This window comes from Siphateles boraxobius, unplaced genomic scaffold, assembly GCF_051911475.1.
Source record: "Siphateles boraxobius isolate OS27281-9 unplaced genomic scaffold, OSU_SipBor_1 66, whole genome shotgun sequence".
Taxonomy (NCBI): Eukaryota; Metazoa; Chordata; class Actinopteri; order Cypriniformes; family Leuciscidae; genus Siphateles; species Siphateles boraxobius.
The window spans coordinates 17,013,638-17,034,154 of NW_027509193.1; the positions used below are offsets into that span (position 1 = coordinate 17,013,638).

Here is a 20,517-nt window from a genome sequence, read left to right on the forward strand (position 1 = left end):
CCTTTTTTTTCCCCCTTGAATAACAAACAGTGTTGGAACTGTGTTTGTTTGCAACTTGATATCAGGCCCGGAAGCAAAATCAAGTGCAATTCCTCATCCTCACTGATCCCACTGTGTCTATCTACCTTTTTTCCCAATAACATTTTTGAGTGAAATGTTTTTCCTGTGTGCATGTGATTGTCTCATTTCATACTCCTTCAGCCTTCCTTCCATCTCATCTTAAATAAACAAGGCATGTTTCTGTCAACCTATCGGCTTTGGCTCGCTCTCTCTTTCTCTCTCCCCCTCTCTCTCTCTTTCTCTCTCTCCCTCTCTCTCTCTCTTTCTCTCTGTCCCTCTCTCTCTCTCTGTGATGTGTTCTGTGAGATTGATTCTGTGCTCCTGTCCCTTTAATGTCATTTAAGTGTTTCTGTGGGCGCTTTTTCCCTCTGCCAAAAGCCCGCCTCAGAACCTGATGAAGAATCAACAATAATATTAAAAAAGAAAGGAGCAATTTCCTGCAGTAACCATAGCGAACGCTTTGCTGCATGATGCTGATGCTTGCTTTACCCCTATGGGGGTTGCGGTCTCCATCCTAATGATTAAAGCAGGAACACGAGCCTGCAAGGCTTTTTACAATATTACACACGCAAGTTCAAAGTGTGGCCAACACTGTGGCAAATCCCTTAGTCTAATAGCATATGCATATTCAAATGTACATTTTTTTTCTCATTCAAATTTTGGGTAAGATTGAAGAGCAAAAAAAAAGAAAAATTGCTCATACATCACATTTTACTGAGTGCCAGAAGCCTGTTTCCGGTGCAGTGCATTTTTGGTACTGTAGGTACTAATTAATTTAGGAATGTATAGCACTGTTAGATCCAGCACAAAGTGAAATCAGCAGCCCTTTTGCCCTATGGCTAACACAGTTCAAACACTAGAAAATGTTTCATGAAAACAGGAAATAAAAGGCAATGGTTGGGGATTAGAGGCAAGATGGAGGGAGAAGGAGAGAAACATGATGGAATGAACGAGGAAGTTAAACGAGGAGGGGTAGACGGTATGTGCAAACAGAAAAAATAGCTCGCTAAAAGGTTGACCAAGCCGGAGGAAAAGAGGGAGTAGAGTAAATTGAAAAAGAAATGGTCCATAAAGGTGAAGAGATGAGGCTTGTAGAGATTTAGTGGAGAGGCCTGAATATTTCACTCCAGCTAACAGGCCTGAGGGAGGAGGAGGTTTCAATTTGTTTTGTGTTTCTTTGTGCTGTGCTTTCACTGTGAAGGTTGTATTAATTGAGTGGCCCAATTTATACTTTATAGTGTTTATTAATTTGTTGATGTTACATTGGCATGAATAAACTGCACCTTTCATGTTTACTTAATATACATCTAAAATCCACATGATGTTATGTTTCATGATGATTGGTGAATATTTACAACAAGATTTGCTTTTCAGATTTATCATTATTAGTGGGGTCTGCTAAGGCATCAACCCCAGACACGGCTTATAATTGAACATAAATCTGTAAATCTAATATTGTTCTTGAATTTGAATAGGAAACATTAAATACTCACATAAATAAATCCGAAACCCTGAACATTAAACTTCAGCTTGGAACGCATTATGCTAGCAATCTGCAAACTACATTGCTACACTATCATTCAAAAGTGTGGGATTTTTTGATATTTTGGAAAAACAGTAATATTGTAAAATATTACCATTTAAAATATCTTTTCGATTTACTTTTTTTTCTTTCTTTTTTCTTTTGATGGTCAAGCTGAATTTTCAGCATCATTACTCCAGTCTTTAGTGTCACATGATCCTTCTGAAATCGTTCTAAAATGATGATTTGCTTCTCAAAAACATTATTGAAAACAGTTGTGCTGCTTTATACTTTTATGCAAACCATGATACATTTTCTTTAATGTATAGAAAGTTCATAAGAACAGCATTTATTTGAAGATGAAATCATTATAAATGTCTTTTATTTGTCACTTTTGATCAATTTAATCTGTTTTTGTTGAGTAAACGTTTATTAAAAAAAAAAAAATTCTTACTGACTCCAAACTTTTTAACAGTACTGTACATAGCATCTTGGTAGCAATTTTCCCACAGGTAATAATTTTCTTCCGAATATGAAAAATTCTATTTTTTTGTATTATTGCATTTATGTGTCTGCTGAAAAATATTAGCCTTAACATATGCTCCTCACATGGTTCGAGCGCATCAGTATCATGGTGATCCTGCTGAACTGCGTCACTCTGGGAATGTACCAGCCCTGCGAGAACATCGACTGCACCTCAGAGCGCTGTCAGGTTCTACAGGTCAGTATGAACACATATAGTCCTGCACACAAACTAGCTCTTTTTCAAAACCTTGTGGGCAACCTACTAAGGCAGTATTGTAAATGCCATGGAACAAAATAATCAGTTATTCTTTTTTGTTGCCTTGTAGGGGGGAGGGGGGCTTTTCATTGCACACGGACGGGCTTTTCATTGCACATGGACGGACTTTTGACTTGAGATCGGCGACTTCGAAGGGGCCCAACCCCCCCTATGTGGGGAATTAATAGTGTTTTGTTTTACACTGTGTGACTGTGAGCAATAAGTTTGACTGATATAGTATCTTGGATTGTTGTAAAGGAAATAAGTGAACACGTGAATGCAGCGTAATCTGAATACAGGGAAATACATGCAAGTGAATCGCCATCATTTAGAAAGAAGATCGCATTTATGTATGAATCGAGATCGTGATTTTTTTTTGTTCGATTAATCGTGCAGACCTAGAACTAATCCATTTGAGTCAGTTGTTTTCAATTAATTTGTATGATCCATCTTACAAAATTCTTGTTTTTAAATTACTCTCTTGTTTTCAATTCAGTAACTCAATGATTATATTAGAATCAGTCATATGGGTTTTGAGCAACATGAAAGTGAGTAAATAACTTTCATATTCAGATATCAGACAAAATATATTCATATTTTCTTGCCAATGTATGCAATATAAACACTCCCTTTATCTTATATAAATAAAACAGGGCTCACAACACATCAATATGAAATGCATTTATTTGCTCTTGTTCTTGAAGGGATCATAAGGAATGGTTGAGGTTGGTGATTTTGGCTTCTGTCTACACTACAGCCTCTGTATGTGCAACACCATCACACATTTTGCAACAGTACATTCATAAGCCTTGTGTTTACAATAATCAAGGCACAGACTAATTTGATTTGATGCAAAAGCTTAGATAGTTTACCCAAAAATTTAAATTCTGTCATTATGTATGCACATCCATGTCATTCCAAACCTGAATGACTTTCTTTCTGCTGTAAAATATATTTTAATGTTTTGGCCATACAATGAAAGTCATTGGGGTCCAAACAGAAAAAAACAGACATTTTTCAAATATGGTCATCCTTTCTGCTAAAAAACATGAGGGTGAGTAATTTTCTTTTTTGGGTGAACTTTCGACTTCCAGCGACTTCCCCTGTAAGTTTTACAAGGATATAACAATATAGGCAAATCGCTGCAAGTCATCTTATAGGCCTTTAGTTTGAAAGAAGAAAAGTTATCGAGATCTTCTCCTAATTACTAGCCTTTCCACCAATTCGTATCAGTTTTATTGCAATAAACTTCCTCACTCAATAACTTCCTACAGTGCATTGCCCAATTAAGAGATAATGCTGACTGTGCTGATGGCTTACCTTACATCTCTGACTTACCTGTGAAAGTTGCATACATTAAGGCAGGCCAGAGGCTTCAGACGGCAGCTTTACCTTCTCATAGGTGTTACAGCTGAAATGGAGCGAGAGCCATGACTCAATGTTTTATCAGCCAAGATGGCTGACAGTACTCCCTCAGTGAGCTCTCGCTGTTTAAAGCTGTACTTCCATTGTGTAAAAAGAGTTTTGAAGAGAGAAATGCAAATAAAGGTCTGCAATGCGAAATTTCTTTTACATTACTTTTTGGATTGACTGCAAAACAAAAAGACAGGGTTGAAATGAAAACTGTGTGGGCAGGAACGATAGTCTGTCTCTCTCCTGCTTGCTGTGTGTGTGCGGACTCGTATAGAGAGCCATATGTCGTGTATGGCGTGTGGAAGAAGGTAGCTTTAGAGGAAGCATCCTCTTGGCGCCGGGATGTTTGCATCCTCTGGTCCCACAGGGGATCTTAAACCAGTGTTGTTTTGCTCGCATGCACCGGCCGATTTCAAACTCCTCGTTTCTCGTGCGGGCTGCCATCCAAATTGGCATCGCTGTACAATAGCCTTATCCCTGTATCACACATACACACACTGTAGTGTGAAACAAAACCTGTATCAGCTCTACTTGGCAACTGGACATGCAAAGTGACAAAGAGCACAACGTAACAGACGTTCTTTTTTCTGCACACGTGTGCAAGAAAATTACACTTCTCAAATCTTTATAATTGTCCCCGCAGAGTCAAACTTAAAAAAAAAATGAGTGACCGACGTTAGAAGAACAAAAAGCCATTGATGAGGGTGATTGCGGCCTGAATGGTCTTTGTAATCAGTCATTGAAATCCCAGCTATCTGTGGTGTCGTAATGAGAAAGCAGCGGGGCTTTGACAGCGACAATCACATATCAGAGTGTTTGTAAGGAGCTAATTAACAGCCCTCCTAAAGTCTGTGTACTCGCGCGACTCAATTGTTTATGAAAGAAACGCTTTCTGTCATGCCTATCTTCTGCTCTGATCGTCAGTCATCTCAGTGTTGGTTGGGAAATGAGATCTGGGGTGGGTCGTCCTGGGTCAGGTGAAGTGAGGCTGAACAGGCTGGGTGTTGACTGGACTTCATAATCAAATGTTCATTTACACAAGGGTTCTTGAGGAACCTTTCGTTTCAGGCTCATACAGCTTCTGACCTCTTTCAGGATATCATTAGCTCGCATTGGCAGTCAGACATTGTTTTAGAAAAAAATTGCATTTTCATTAAGTCTGTCTGTTTTTGTTTTGTCCAGGTGTGTCTTATGTAACATAATTTCACACAGCTAAATTCAAACAATTCTGTATTTTGTCTTGAAATGATGCAATCTAATTTAAATATAAAACAACTTCTCATTGGATCGTGATTAAAATGCAGTGGTTGTCTGTGCTGCCCTCGATTAAAGATTTTTCTAGTCAACTGTTAGTTGTTAATTTAAGCGATCAGTTGACTAATCGCACGTGTATATTAATAAGCCAATTCATAATAATGGGCTTTTAATTGTCTATACATATCCTAATCAGCACTCAAGCGCACGCATAAAGCTTGCCACAGTCCACCGGCAAAAGTAATGATTATGAATGTGTCATGAAAAAAACATGTGTCATGGTGCTCCTAACTTTTTGAGGTTGGGAGCAACAAAAAAAGTTAATTTTGAGCCCTTCTATCTATCTATCTATCTATCTATCTATCTATCTATCTATCTATCTATCTATCTATCTATCTATCTATCTATCTATCTTAATATAATCTGTTCTCCTGTCTTGTCTGTCTTTCTTTCTATCCATTCTTCTCTTTTTCTATCTATCATTCTCTCATTCTATCTATATTGTTCTATTTGTCAAACAGTGACTTTCTGAGTTTCCTCTCTCCTGAAAAGCACTAGCCGTTACTCATTTACATAGGAATCAAAATTGGTGGAAACAATATATCCTCACATTGTGTCTGCCGCTTGTTGATTCTAATGCACAGCTGATGGAAAAACATGCTCTGAACGTCATGACAATGGCCAATTGTAAAGCTACCAATTTCTTTCTACTTACCAAGGTTGACTTTGCAATTCTAATAACTAATCTAATGCTGGATCTGTTTTACAAACAAAAAGTTTTTTTTGTCATCTTTTCTGGACATTATTTAAATAATTATTTGTTATTTTTTTACCATTATCATTAAGAATTGATTTCATTTACAAATCGAAAATTTAAATTGAAAATTGGTGGTATTGGGGAGGCACATTCTCATTCTAGAGAGCATCTAATTGGACAAATCTATTCAGTGATTGTCAACTTTTGGGAATACACTATAATGATAGCTAAATAACAACTCAAAGCCAAAATACTCTAGATTTAGATTTCACTGGGCCTGTCAAAACATACACTGTTATACAAGTGTCTTTATTGATCTCTCTCTCTCTGTCTTTTAGGCATTTGATGCATTTATCTACATTTTCTTTGCACTGGAGATGGTGGTGAAGATGGTGGCTCTAGGGATCTTTGGCCATCGCTGTTATCTTGGCGATACATGGAACAGACTGGACTTTTTCATCGTCATGGCAGGGTAAGGGAACTTGTGTTTTCTTTCAACCTGTCCTGACATACCATTAATTGTAGCTGCAGGTGAATCAGGGCCTATAGTGCCCCTATATGTAGTGAGTGGGTTTATTTTTTCTAAGTAGAGAAAATATGCATTCTGTGAACCGTATTAATGAACATTTCAATTCAGTTGTTATAAGAAAATGGCTCATGTATAATATGACTAAATGTTTATATTGTGAAGTTCATCTCTAAGAGTCTTGTACTTCATGTTTACCTCCAGAATGCTGGGTTTTTCATTTGTTCTGTTGTACGAATGTCCAGGCCAAACCCTTCAGCTACAGTCCTTCAGATCTCACTAATGTTGTGTACAAGCATCCTATGTGTTGTTTTGATGCTGTTTTCAAAATCTCCCAGTTTTCAGTGCCAAAAAGAGAAGGGAAAACTGCTATGAGAGTATTAATTTACCAAACTTTTCTGGATATTTCTCTGAGGAGGACATCAGAACAGAAAAGAGAAGCATTGGATCAACAGGACAGACCTGCTAGAGCTAGATAAACTTGTTGTAATGTGTTATATACACGCATAGTCTCTCTCTCTCTCTCTCTGACTATCCACAGTAACTCACAGGAAACAAACACTCATAGGTTAAGAATCTGAACAAATTGGAACACACCCATAATGTTATACAGGTTGTTAAGTTTTTATTATACTACCTAAATTGGCCATGAGCAATGCATCCCATAACAATATTTATTTCTTTTCATAGAGCACATTAAGCTATTCTTCTCTACTTTTGCATGTTAATTTGGTTGCACATTTAAGTGTGTTTTTAAGTACAATAGGGTAGTACAGGTTTGTATCAGTGAGCAGCCCTACCCTAGGCTGCTCTCAGGTTTGGCAGGATTCGCTGATTGAAAGATTAGACTCATTAGAACATGATAGGCATTAATGTGGCCTTGCCTAATGACATACATTAGGGGCCGTTCACACAGAATGTGATTTTTCGATTCCAATGCGCTACTTTTACTATGTAAACGTGCTAGAGGGACGTGCATTTAAAAATGAAGTCCTGATAGGACATTTAACTAACATAAAGCCATTTGTACTTTTTGAATGGTGGAATTTAAAAAAGCCCCAGAGCTCAACAAGTATGAAATATCACCCACGAGCAAATACAACACCATTAGTGCACATTTTAATGAGAACCTGCGACTTCAAGGCGACGAAGACATGCTTAACCAGGTAAAATCGAAATGTTTCTAAGTACCCCCTGAGGTACAGGTACTTGCACACCTGGTTGGTAAACACTGGATTAGAAGCCCTGTTACGTCAAGTCCTCTCCTGAGTGTGTTTTCTGTATGGTGGGATGTCTGTGTGTTTGTGTGATATTTTCTAGCCGACTCTTGGCTAATCCTTCAGTTGTGTTGTGGGTGAAGTCAGTGAGGCTATCTGTAACTACACACCCAGATTACATGCCTCTTTCTCCCCATTTTCCCCTCCCTCTCTTTCTCTCTCTCTCAGCCTCGGCTCAGATTGCCTTACTGCCTTTTTTAGTCTCTCTCTCTGTCTCTCTCTCTCTCTCTCTCTCTCTTTCTCTCTCTCTCTCTCTCTCTCTCTCTCTCTCTCTCTCTCTCTCTCTCTCTGTCTTTTCCTCTCTTCCATCCCCACACCCACAGAAGAATCATCATTTTTGCAGTCTCATTTCACAAGATGCACACAAAAGTACACACACACACACACATATATACACCCCACACATTAACACTAGAAGACTGACGGTACATGAAAGTGAGGGAGATGAAGGGAGAACAGGAAAAAGACGCTGCAGCAAAGTAGTGAACAATTAGAGAGAGGCTGCCCGTCGGCAGGTAGCTAATTACTCTCACAGACACACACTCTGATTGATGTGCACTGAAACAGCCAAGATCTCTCTCTCTCTCTCTCTCTGTCCCTTCTGAGCCTCTGTTCAGGATTTGCCTCTGTTTATTTATGCCTCTCCCCACAATACCTCACGTATGCTGAGACTTTTTTTCTTTCTTTACTTTGTCCCTCCCTCCATTGTTTTGGCACATTCCCTCACTGCTTGGCAGAGCTTGGTTGATTTGTTATTCAATTATTCTGTTGAAGTTATACTAGACCCATCTGAGGGGCCTGATATATAGTAATGACTATGTTTATTACGTTAGTAGAGACTTTCTGTCTGTCTATTCCTCTGTCTGTCTTCTCATCTGCCTATCATCAATCAATCTGTCTATTTATCTGTCCGTACATTCATTTGTATATCCATCCATCCATCCATCCATCCATGTCATCTCTAATTTTCAGTTAGAATTAGTGTTAATTTTGTCAGCTATTTATTTATTTAGTCTTAGTCCTCTGTCAAATGTACTTAAATATTTAGTCAACATTGTCCTGTTTTTTTAGTCAAATTTTAGTCGACTAAATGCCTGAGCATTTTAGTCTAGTTTTAGTCAATGAAACTCTTTCTTCATGCTGCATAATAGTTAAACTGATGATGATTATTTTGCTATTTTATCAGGTTTGAGCGATCTCTCCCGCCTCACTAGACTGTTACCCTTACAGCCAGAGCAACAGAGGGAGCTCATGAGAAGAAAACAGGAGTTATACGAGTTAACTAATGCAAAAATTAGTTCATGTTTTTTATGACATATATGGGGAAGCATTATTCCGGCATGAACAAAGGCACAGGGAAGAGACAGCTAAAACATTAAACCAAATAAATACATGATTATAATCATATATGATTTGTCTACACTCTTCAAGCAGTCTCTGGTATTTTCCATAAACATATGTGTATTTATTATTGCAATGGTTAGAAGTAGCCTTTAGCATTGTATATAATTATATTTTATTCTGCCTCATACAGTAATTAGAATCCCCATCGGATCGCAAGGAAGTTATTTCAAACACTCGCTGGAATTTTGAGCTGAAAATTGATTAAAATGGTTTAAATGTTGACGTTAGCTGGTGCCTTATATAATTACATGGGAAATAAGCAGCTATGTTGACCGTCTACTGACTCGGGTAAACTCCACCTTTGTTCATGACCACTCCTCGAGCCCTGGAAGTGACAGTGGAAACGCAACTGGCCCTGACATGAACTAGCACTCTCTCTTCTGTCCCAAAAGTGGAAACACGGCTATTGGTGCTACTTCCGCAATGTTGAGAGAGAGCACGTATATGGTGCTAAATTGTAAAGATTGTAAAGGCTATGTAGGCTAAAACACTGGCAGAAAATATGTCCTTCTAACAGAAAAGCTCTGATTGGGGATTTTACTCTTGACATCTGGCAACCGCAAACATGAAAGCCCATAGTAGAGGCTAGTACAGTGGTCTGTAATATTTTGTCTCCCTTTTTCCAACAAAAATACAATTTTTTTTTTTTACTACATTTTCATCAACAATATAGTCACAGTTCCAGTTTAATAACCTTATTGTTGTGGAACATTTTTTTTGTCAGATTTCGTCCCTGAATTTAATACTAGTCAGCATTTATTGGTTTTATACCCTGCTGCGTTTCATTTAATGCAAACTATACAAAATATTAGCAAATTTGCCTTGGTGTGTGTCTATGGGTGTGTGTCTGTCTGTATAGGAGGGACTGCTTCTATAAGAATGTTTGATGCAGAAAGGCATCCTGCAGGTTTAATCTCTCCAGGTGGAAAGGATATTGATAAGCTCTTCTCTTTCTATGGTTTGTGTGTGTGTGGGGTGTGTGGGTAGGTGTGGGTGTCAATTTGCATGTGTCTGGGGGTTAATTTGTCCAAATGTAGCTTGTTCAGTTCTCTCATGTCCCTCTGTTGAAGACGTCCTGTAGGCATCATGATGCCTTTGAGGGTCGGACCCTTTTGCCATTAAAGCGTGTTTGTTTAAATGGTGTTAATGTCAGTGTGTTTGTAGAGGGGAGAGATCCTGCTCTCTCAGGTATTCTCACTCTATATGACATTTCAATCGCCAGTCTGACATTTCAACTGATTCTACACTGCAAAAAAAAAAAAGGAAAAAAAACTCTGCTGATATTTTTGGATCTTTCATCCTGGTCAGTCTGACTTCTGCCAGAATATTTGCTTTGAGTGTACTTGTGCCTCTGAGCGGGGTGTTTGTGTGTGTGTGTGTGTGTGTGTGTGTGTGTGTGTGTGTGTGTGTGTGTGTGTGTGTGTGTGTGTGTGTGTGTGTGTATTCACCCAAAGCCTGCATTTATGCATCTAAATGGAGCAGTTTATTTCATTCGTAATCAGGAACACTGCAAATAACGACTTAAAGTGCTACAATGTTGTCCGATTATACACCCGTCTCACTCTAAAACAAAATAACTCGTCATGTAGTGTTTTTCACTTAGCTGTCCAATCCCCTCTCTGATCCTCTATTCTAATCAGCTTTCTTTGCATGAATGAATAATGTATGTATGCTAATGAGAGGGCCAGCTGCTGTATGTGATTAGCAGGTGTTTATTGAGTGATGGACGGACCACCTAAGGGTCTGCTTTCCTCAGCAGGCCCGGGCGTGAAGTAAAGATGTTATGAAAATTCAAAATGAAAGAGACTGAAATTGAATGAGATGTTCAGAATCAGTGGGTGCCGTCATGGATACCACTGTTACGGCAGTATTGCTCCAAATAATGCCAGTGGAACATTTTTTATTGGGGTACTGTATTTAGCATAGTATGTATGATAGTAGATATTTTCAAATAGCTGACCTGAACTTGTTTGTGTAGATGCCCTTGCGGCTCATACTTAATGTCGTATTATTTGAGTTCAGTGCAAGAGGCCGCTCAGGAAAAGGAGTGCAATGGAGTCAAACAGAACACAGGGATCTCAAGACTCATTTTTCAATGAACTGCTTATATACTGTATTTACATGAATGCATTTGGAAGATGCTTTTTAATCCAGAGCAATTTACAGTGCATTCAACAAAGTATTTTTTCAACGCATCTTCTCTGGGAAGCAAACCTTGGTTGCAAGTGTCGTTCCAGTTGAGCCCCTAAAACTACACAAATATTCTGTTTAATGTCAATCCTAGTAACACATTCTCACATATTGAAAGTCAGAGAAGCCTAAATGGTGTAAAAGCATCATAAAAGTTGTCCATACCTGATATTCCATGTGCTTTAAATCTTTGATAGCTTTGTGTGAAAAAACAGACTAAAATTGGTAGAATCTTGCCTAATTTGACTAGTTTTTACCAAGCGACAGATTCATTTGCAAACATTTTTTGTGGTGTAGGCCAAATTAAAAAATGAATGAATACTATAATCATTTATACATAAATAATACTACTGCTCTTGACCCGCCAGTTGAGAAGCACTGATTTAGTTGCTATAATGCTATAAGATGTGAAGATATCCTGAGAACTTTGGATAGTGATGGAGAGAGAATATGTGTGTTCAGAGAGAAAGAGAGATACTAGAGGGAAAAAGAGAATAAAGGAGGCTGAGTAAAAGGAAAGAGGGAGAGGGAGAAACGAGTTAGTGACGAGTACACGTCAAACTTGGGAGTTTTCCTGAAGCCATGCTGGTCTCAAGCTTTTCAATAATTCATGATAGACATGCAAGAAAGCAGAGAAATCTATTGAGAGAGAGAGAGAGAGAGAGAGAGAGAGAGAGAGAGAGAGAGAGAGAGAGCGGTATGGAGAGAGAAAACGAGTTTTTACATCAGTGTGAGCTGTATCTTAACATAGGCTCGGCTCTGGCCGAAAACACGTTTCAGGCAGTAAATGGAGGCATGAAGGCATCAAGGCCTCTCTGCATCCAGTGTTTGCATAACATCCACTTCTACTGAGATGAAGGCAGAATAGAGCTATTCTTTGCTGCCTATGATATCCCACAATCCTGTGTGTGTTGTCTAGTGCTTTGTAGAAAGAATAAAACAGCAGCTGACGGAGTGGTTAAAAGCAGTTTATAAATGTGTTCATTTTCAAATTATGATTAGTATTTATGGTGAAATAATCTTTAAATATTTACTTGGTTATCTCTAAAGCTCACTCAAATTTCTTTTTCAGGATGTCATTTGATGTGACGTTATGGTTGTCTGGGCAGTAAAGCAGCTGCCTTCAGTTTTAAACAGTTCACACTTGTTGACAGTTTTATTGTGAGGGTTTCCTCTTGTTAACATGTTTTTGAAGGAGATGGGTTATGGGTAGTAGTATTTGAGTTTCTGGGCTGGTGACCCAAAAATTTCAAATTCATTGGCCGACCTGCTGGGTAGCCAGGAGCAAGGCAATTTAACTCAGGTTTCTTCAGGCTCGCTGTCCCCACACTAGCTGTACTAGACCATTTCATAAAAAATGTATGAGCTAAGAATAACTGAAGTTTAGTCTACTCTTTGTGCATGCAGTGAATACAAACAGATCAAGGCTATTTGTGTCACACAACATTTCCACATCACTGAACCTGAAACTGCAAAGCGTCAGTACATAATTCACACACCATTCATTCATAAACGGTTCTAAACATCCCCCTTTACATGCATGTTTGTTTATTAAATATTTTGTAATGATGCAATCAGTTACCAATGAGTATTTAATACTCTCAGGTGTTCAACAATTGAAATAAATTCTGCAGTGTTGCGGTGGGCAGCTCCACCCACACTGAAAATCTATTGGACTAAAATGCTACTCCTCTTTTATCAAACATGGACAGGTAGAGTTAATGGTGGGTTTGCAGCCTATTATTTACATACATTTGAAATGTTTTCTATTATGAAAGCCTGTTAAAAAGGGGCTTTTTTATACTTTGATTTTGAAGTATTAATTGTGGAAGTTTTGAAACATTATGATAAATTCCTCAAGTTCCACAAGAAGATCCATAAAAAATCATGGAAAATAAAAGTTATCGTAGAATTACAGTTTTCAGCTGCATTATATTCGGAGAGCGAATAAAATCCAAGTGATGCTGATTTACTCAGATTTTCTTGCATCACACATCATTTTTTACTTTTTGGACTAAAGGAAATGGCTTGTCTGATCATGCATGCTTATGACATGTTGGATATGTTATATTTGTTATGAGAAAACTTTGGTCTTTTTTTTGTAAGGATTTGCATGGGTATTGTCTAACATTATGCCCTGGATTTTATTATTGTTAAGGAGTATGTCTGTCGCTGCCTGAGCCACACACATGCGCGAGCCACACAAGCAGCCGCAGTTGTGCGTGTGTGGCAGCGAGCGTCCCGCTACTTTTCGAGTGCTGACACTGCTGTCAGTCAGACAGTAATTGACATAATGGGATTGTCAAGCTCTACAACAGCAATGCAGTCGATCTTTCTTCTGTGGTAGTACTACAAAGGAACACAGTCCTTGTTCTCTCTCTCTCTCTCTCTCTCTCTCTCTCTCTCTCTCTCTCTCTCTCTCTCTCTCTCTCTCTCTCTCGCTTTCTGGCCTGTTTCCAACTCAGAATTACTAACTCTTTTCCCTTAAGCCAAGTCTTTTGGAGAAATCCATGCCACTGGGGTGATGAATATCCCATAAGCCCTTTGTACAACTTTTATTAACATGCAGTCTCATTGGTACAGTCATAATGATTGGTTACTTTTCTAATCAAGGCACGGCATGTCTGCACCTGCCTGTCGAAATGCAGCGCTTGCAACCAGATGTTTACTCTCCACTGAATATTTTAATTAGCTCTTTGTTTCTACTCGCCGGTGGGTTGTAAACTGGATTTCACTTTAGTGTCCATTTATTTTTTTGTTTGCTTTTAATGTAATATTCATTAAGTTTAACTTTGAGTAAAATGCATCTTATTTTATTTGACAAAAATAAAATGTTAAAAAAGAGAAAAATTAAGCCAATTATTCAGTCTTTTTATATATTAAAATAAATATGTATTAACATTTTATATATAAAAAAAACATTTCAAAACTTTTGTTGTGGATCTAAAAATAATGATACTGAATACACTAATGTAATTCTTTATGCTTCAGTAAATAATTGTCCGTGTGTTAAAGCATACGGAAAAGGGGTATTCACAACGTGATGTATGCATTCTGACTAGCACAGAACTTAGTTTGAGTTAGCTAAATTGTGCTTTCATGTCATTGCAAATTGTAAACTTAAATTTATGTTGTGTGTATATATCTGATTTGTCCTATGGATATGATTTGAGTGAGTTAATTAACCCACTAGTAAAGCCCTTCAGTTTACTGGTATTCATTCACTCTTCAGCTTTAACTCACTCAGCTCAATCCCCAAATTCCTGATATTATTGGATTATTTGAAACAATCATATTCTGTCAAGATTTTCATTTTCTTCTACTTTTTTTAGTTAATTGTTAATGTCTTGTAGTGTTGTTTTTGTTGTTGTTTTTTAAAATAAAATTTAAAAAAACATTTAATTATAAATAAGTTGCAGATTTACCATGTCTGCATTATTGTTGATTACATAAAAGCTCATCAGTAATTTTGTTGATGTCTTTAACACTATTTCACCTATCCACTGAAACAAACATCACATTTTGAACTGTTCAATAACATGACTACCTGTTTAAATCCACATGGTATATTTTCTCCTTAAATCAGTGTGGAAACGGCATTTGCAGATTCCATATGGGCCCGCAGATCATTCCCGTTAAAGTAAACACTACTAAATGGTTTAATTGCGTGTATGTGAGAAGGGTTTTGGCAGCGGAGCGGCTCTGGAGAGCTGTGGAGTATTTCTTGCTGTGTGGTTATGTAGACATGTTGAATGTGTGACTCCCTGTGCTGCTGCTATGAGATGCTGTCATTATATTCTCAGTGGCCGGTGTGACTCATTCGTCCCGTTCTGTGACTCGGCTCTCACCGCAGATGCCTCCCATTGAATAACATCTCATGGAGATGGAGGTCAAAGGGAGGCTGACGAGATTGGTGACATCACGGGGGTGTGTGTCTGCTTTAAGATGGTCCTCTCTCGGGTGGAAATAAAGTGTGTGTGTGTGTGTCTGTGTCTGTCTGTCTGCTGTTGGTAACACAACAGCATCTAGATTTGTTCGCTGTGATGAACCATACAGATTAAATGGGAGATCAGCAGCAGATAATGTCTGGTTCTGTCTGGGAAAAGAAACCCTCTGGCCTCTATTTTCAAACACACAGTCCCACAGGGCCGTTTGATGCAGAGAGCAGTGAGTAACTATTTCAAACAGAGCTGCTCTCAAAGAGTCGAGAGCAATGAATGGTCAGATCAAGATGAACGGTATTGTGCTTTGGGTTGGGTTGGGTTGCATTAGAACGGCCTGTTGTCCTAGTGTGTGTGTGTGTGCGTGTGTGTGCGTGTGCGTGTGTGTGTGTGTGTGTGTGTGTGTGTGTGTGTGTGTGTGTGTGTGTGTGTGTGTGTGTGTGTGTGTGTGTGTGTGTTTGTGTGTGTGTGTGTGTGTGTGTGTGTGTGTGTGTGTGTGTGTGTGTGTGTGTGTGTGTGTGTGTGTGTGTGTGTGTGTGTGTGTGTGTGTGTGTGTGTGAAAGAGAGAGAGAGAGAGTCAGGGTGATGAATGGAGGTGTGTTTGTAGTGTGTAGGGCTGGTCTGTATGAAACTGCTGCTCACCTACAGTGGATGGTACCAGGTGCTGAGGATGAAAGAACAAATAAATCCTTAAAAAAATAAGATGGTTACCAAAATAGATGGTTCAAAACCCCTCTAAATCCATTACGCAAGACCAATCTGACCAGCTTGATGCTTGCTAAAACCAAAAAAAAACACCTTTGGCCAGTTTAATTTTTTAAACAGGGCAGTTAGAGAGAGGTTAGACATGGACATGTAAAAATAATTAGAATGTTTTTGGTATAAAAATAAATGACTAACACTAAAATAAAATGCTACAAAAGTATAGACTCTGGCCCCTTGGAAGTAATGAAAAGGGTGGCAGAAGCCAGTGTTGAAGTCGAGACCTACTCATTCAATGCCGAGTCAAGACTAAGCCCAGATTAGGGTCGTTTTCCACATTTTTTTGGTCTTGGTCTTGTCATGGACTCGGGAACATTTGGACTCAGTCTCGACCTTCCTCTGGTCTTGGTTTTTAATGAGCTGGTCTCAACTACAACACTGGCACAATGACAGTAATTTTCTGTATGTTTGTATTTCTCAGGATGGTGGAATACTCCCTTGATCTCCAGAACATCAACTTCTCCGCCATCAGAACAGTGCGTGTACTCAGACCTCTCAAAGCCATCAACAGAGTACCCAGTGAGTAAACAAGACATACACTTTCCCCCAAAAAATGTTTGATCTGCAAACCTCAGGTGTTACATTTTTTCTGGTGTTAATGCCAAGCCTCAAAATCACCCTCATGTGTCAGCTTCAAACCCTGTCCTATCAAAGCCACGGTAGCGTGCATTGTGTAGCACTGTGTTTGGCGTGCAGTTCTTCCAGAGCAGCAAAGCTGGAATTAATCAAACAGGATTTCAGAGCTACTGCTTCTCTGCCACCACCATTAGCAGAGCCAGATTAATCCCTCCTGTAATTGGGTAGAAAAACAGTTGTCCTTGAGCAAACGCCATAATTCATATTCCTCTGCTTCACGTTCACAACCATCCAAAACTTGTGGCCTTTCTTTAAGCTTCCATAAGAAGCCCAGGATTTATCAATATTTCGGTGCCTATGGCCATGGTGTAGTGCATGAAATATAAATTCTAACTAAATTAGCTCGCATTTGATTTTGCTGCTCAGTCTTGATGAAAAGATAGTGAGTGTTCAAGGGAGGGTTTCAGGAAATGTTTGTAGAATGTAGGTCTTTGTATGCCTGTAAATAGAAACAGATTTCAAAGACACACACAAGCAAGCACAGTGCATAAACACCGTTACACACTCTTGCATGTAGTCATGCAAAATCAAATTAACATCCAAACATCCACTTATCTGTTCATGTAGCATGTCAAATTGTAGCAAGGTTGTATACAAGGCTTTGTAAAGAGATAGTTCATTAAAAATTAACATTCAGTTATCATTTACTCTTTCTCATGTCGTTCCAAACCTGTACCCCCCACCCCCTTCTGGGAATATGCAAATGGCTATTTAGCAAAATGTATGCAAAATCATGGTTCACGTAGATACCAAGAATCTGGAAATTTCAGGGAATTCTAAAAATCCAATGCCAAGAAAAGTCAGGGAAATTTCTAAAATGAGGTCAGTAAGATTTTTGAACACCTTTTCTATTCTAAATTATATTTATTTTTCACAATATTACTATTTTTGCTGTATTTTTGATCAAATAAAAGCTGCCTTGATGAGCAGAACAGACTAAAAAGTAATTACTGACCCCAGACTTTTGAACATAAGTGTACAATTTCATATTTGAATTATATGAAAATATTGTTAAAAATATTATGAAAATATTTCATTGCCCAAAAATGGCTTTGTGAGTTAATAAAAATCATTATCAGGTAAACACAAATGACCAGAAAAGTCTTTGAAATTCATTGGTCTAATATTGGGAACCCTGATAAATGTATGGAAGCATATGGGTAGCAATATTCAATTTGAAATGTAATATGCAAAATGACAATGCAATTTGTAAAATGGCAATGCATTTCTGTATTTAAATTAAAATTTTCCATTACATTTGTGCAACGTTTGGTCTTTAGTTCAAAATAAAAATGAAAATGAAATTATATAATTTACATTTGCCATTTCATAATATGTTAAGTGAATCCATATGTTAACGCTGTATAAGTTGCTAAATTAAAATGAAAATTACATTAGATTCGTTTAACATGTTAACAATCAAAAACTGTTATATTTCTTAATTGCATTTACATTCACAGTTAAGACACTTGTGATTGCATTTCCATTAAGTTGCCCCCAATGAATGTAGCAAAATTCAATGTGCAATTTGAAAATGAATTCTGAGCCGATCACGTGCCCGTCCCGTCCGTCAATCACTGCGTGAAATTGGTCCCAAAAGGCTCAATCATTTTACTTCATTTGTGCTGTAATTTTTGTTTGTTTGTGCTGCTTCGGTTTTTTAGATATTAAAATAATATGTATAGGTCATTCTGAGGTCACCCAGCCCTCCACATGCTACAAATAAAACAGTCTCGTTCGTTTGTGCCGGTTAAAGTTTTGTTTGTGCTGGTTCATTTTTTTGAAATATTATATAAATTATAGACGATGACGTCACCAGCCCCCAGACCTGCTCCAATTTCACCCAAAATAGTCTTGTTTGTTTGTGCTTCGTTTGTACCGATATATACTGGTGATCGTTTATTTTGTGCCGTTTCAGTTTCTTAAATATTAAAATAATATTTATTGGTCATTCTGAGCTCACTAAGCCTCCCACATGGTCCAAATTCACCCAAACTAGTCTCGTTTGTTTATGCGATCGTTTGTGCTGGTTAAAGTTTCGTTTGTGCTGCTTCGTTGTTTAAAATATCAGACACTGAATTATAGACAATGACGTCACCAGCCCCCGACCTGCTCCACATTCACCCAAGAAAAGCTAGGTCGATGAATTTGACCCGTCAGATTCCATGACCCTGTACTTATATATTTATTAGTATATGATCAATATGCTTTATAAAATAGAAAGGGGACTCGCATGTCTGCCTCATATTTTATGTTTATTCAGCTGCATAAACAGAGATGGTCACACATCAAATGAGTCACTTTAATGAACATTACATTCAGTTATGGTGAAATAAAGAGCGGTCACTTTTCGGTAGCTGTGAATTTGACCCGTCATATTATGTGATCTTAGAGTAATAGGCCTATGCATATGTAAGGAAAAACTATAGGATCTCCAACATTATTGGGTAATTATAGTTAATAGTAATAAGAATAAAGATAAGCATGTGTCAGACAATGAGAATATTTTATACAAAACGAAACCATCATTAACACAGTCCACCATCAGACAGCGCAGCATAATGATGACACCAAACGGGTGTCGACGTCTGAGAATGCAGAACATTCTGCCAGACGTTTCAACAACATACTGGTTTTATCACCTGCAGACGTGTAATAATCTTCGGAGACACTATACTACCATTTCCAGGGCTCGACATTAAGCCTTTTCATGTGCTTTTCCTTCTGACAAGTAAATCTGTCATTCACTTGTCCAAGTAAAAAAGTTGCTTGTCCGGATTTTTTATTTTTTTATTCTGAAGCAATATTCTCATCAGTTTTCAATCAGCTTTGATATTTAAATCGGCATATAATATCTGCACCTTTAAAGGGCATCTCCTCCCCCAATCTTATTAAATGTATGCTTCATGTTTCATTTTAAATTCCTAAATTTTATCAAGAAATTCAATTATTTAGAATAATAAGGGCTGTTACCCTAAGTAGGGCTGATCAAATGAAATCATTTACACTGAAAAATTACAATTGCAAAAAAAAATTTATGAAATTGATTTAAATATACAAGAAACGTTGGCAAGAATGATACTACTTTTAAACATAACACTAAACCGCCAGTAGGTGGTGGCAGGCGACCGTCTTAATGAGTGAGTCATCGATTCATTCATTCAATCAAACGATTTGTTCAAACGGCTGATTCATTCAAGAATGAGACAGATGTTTATGAATGGGTCATTGAATCTTTGACTCAACCGATTCGTTTAAAATGCTGAATCATTCAGTAATGAAAACAGGTTGAGTGTTCCTGAGATGCGCCGTGGTTCTGCTGTGATTTTTGTTTGGAACTATTTTCGCTGCTGAAACAGAACAAAAACAGGCAATATTGCATCTAAAATGTAAGTGACTTAATTTTAACTGTTGTAGGAAATCAATGTCACATTTTCAACCGTGATGGTAGCTATTCAGGAAAAATAATTGAGGTTGCTTAATATATGTTAAAAATATAAAAACTCCACATTTAGATTTTTTATAGGCAGTATGTCGTTAACTGTGTGTGTGTGTGTGTGTGTGTGTGTGTGTGTGTGTGTGTGTGTGTGTGTGTGTGTGTGTGTGTGTGTGTGTGTGTGTGTGTGTGTGTGTGTGTGTGTGCTGCGCTCATTTGTCTAGATTTCTCCTCGAGAGGCTGCGCGAGCGTCAACAGCGCAACCTTACCGTCTGTATTATCCACAATCGATCCCAACTTACAATAAATGTAATAAAATCAGAACCATTCTCTGGGTTTATTGATTCCCTGGTTATTTGTTTATTTTTGTTATTGATATTCTAATCAGGCTACTTGTCCAGTCGGGCAAGTAAAATTCTCTTTTACTTGTCCCTTCAAAAAATCCACTTGTCCCGGACAAGCGTTAATGTCGAGCCCTGAATTTCTCTGATCACCCTCCACTTCTTCTGCCAGTGAATTTAACGCTCATATCAGCTTTGCCCCCACCATGTTTCCTTC

The 20,517-nt window shown here is 38.0% G+C and overlaps 1 protein-coding gene across 5 annotated transcripts in view; it reads left to right on the forward strand.

Moving 5' to 3' along the window:
- The first annotated feature begins 2,166 nt into the window (after nt 1–2,166).
- cacna1ia (calcium voltage-gated channel subunit alpha1 Ia) overlaps nt 2,167–20,517 on the forward strand; it is a 142,411-nt gene continuing 124,060 nt past the window's right edge. For all 5 annotated transcript variants that reach the window (XM_077212522.1, XM_077212524.1, XM_077212523.1 and 2 more), the window contains exons 1-3: nt 2,167–2,303; nt 6,126–6,259; nt 16,309–16,406. In XM_077212522.1, coding sequence (XP_077068637.1) covers nt 2,181–2,303; nt 6,126–6,259; nt 16,309–16,406 — 355 coding nt within the window. In that variant the 5' untranslated portion in view covers nt 2,167–2,180. The remainder of the gene's footprint in view (nt 2,304–6,125; nt 6,260–16,308; nt 16,407–20,517) is intronic.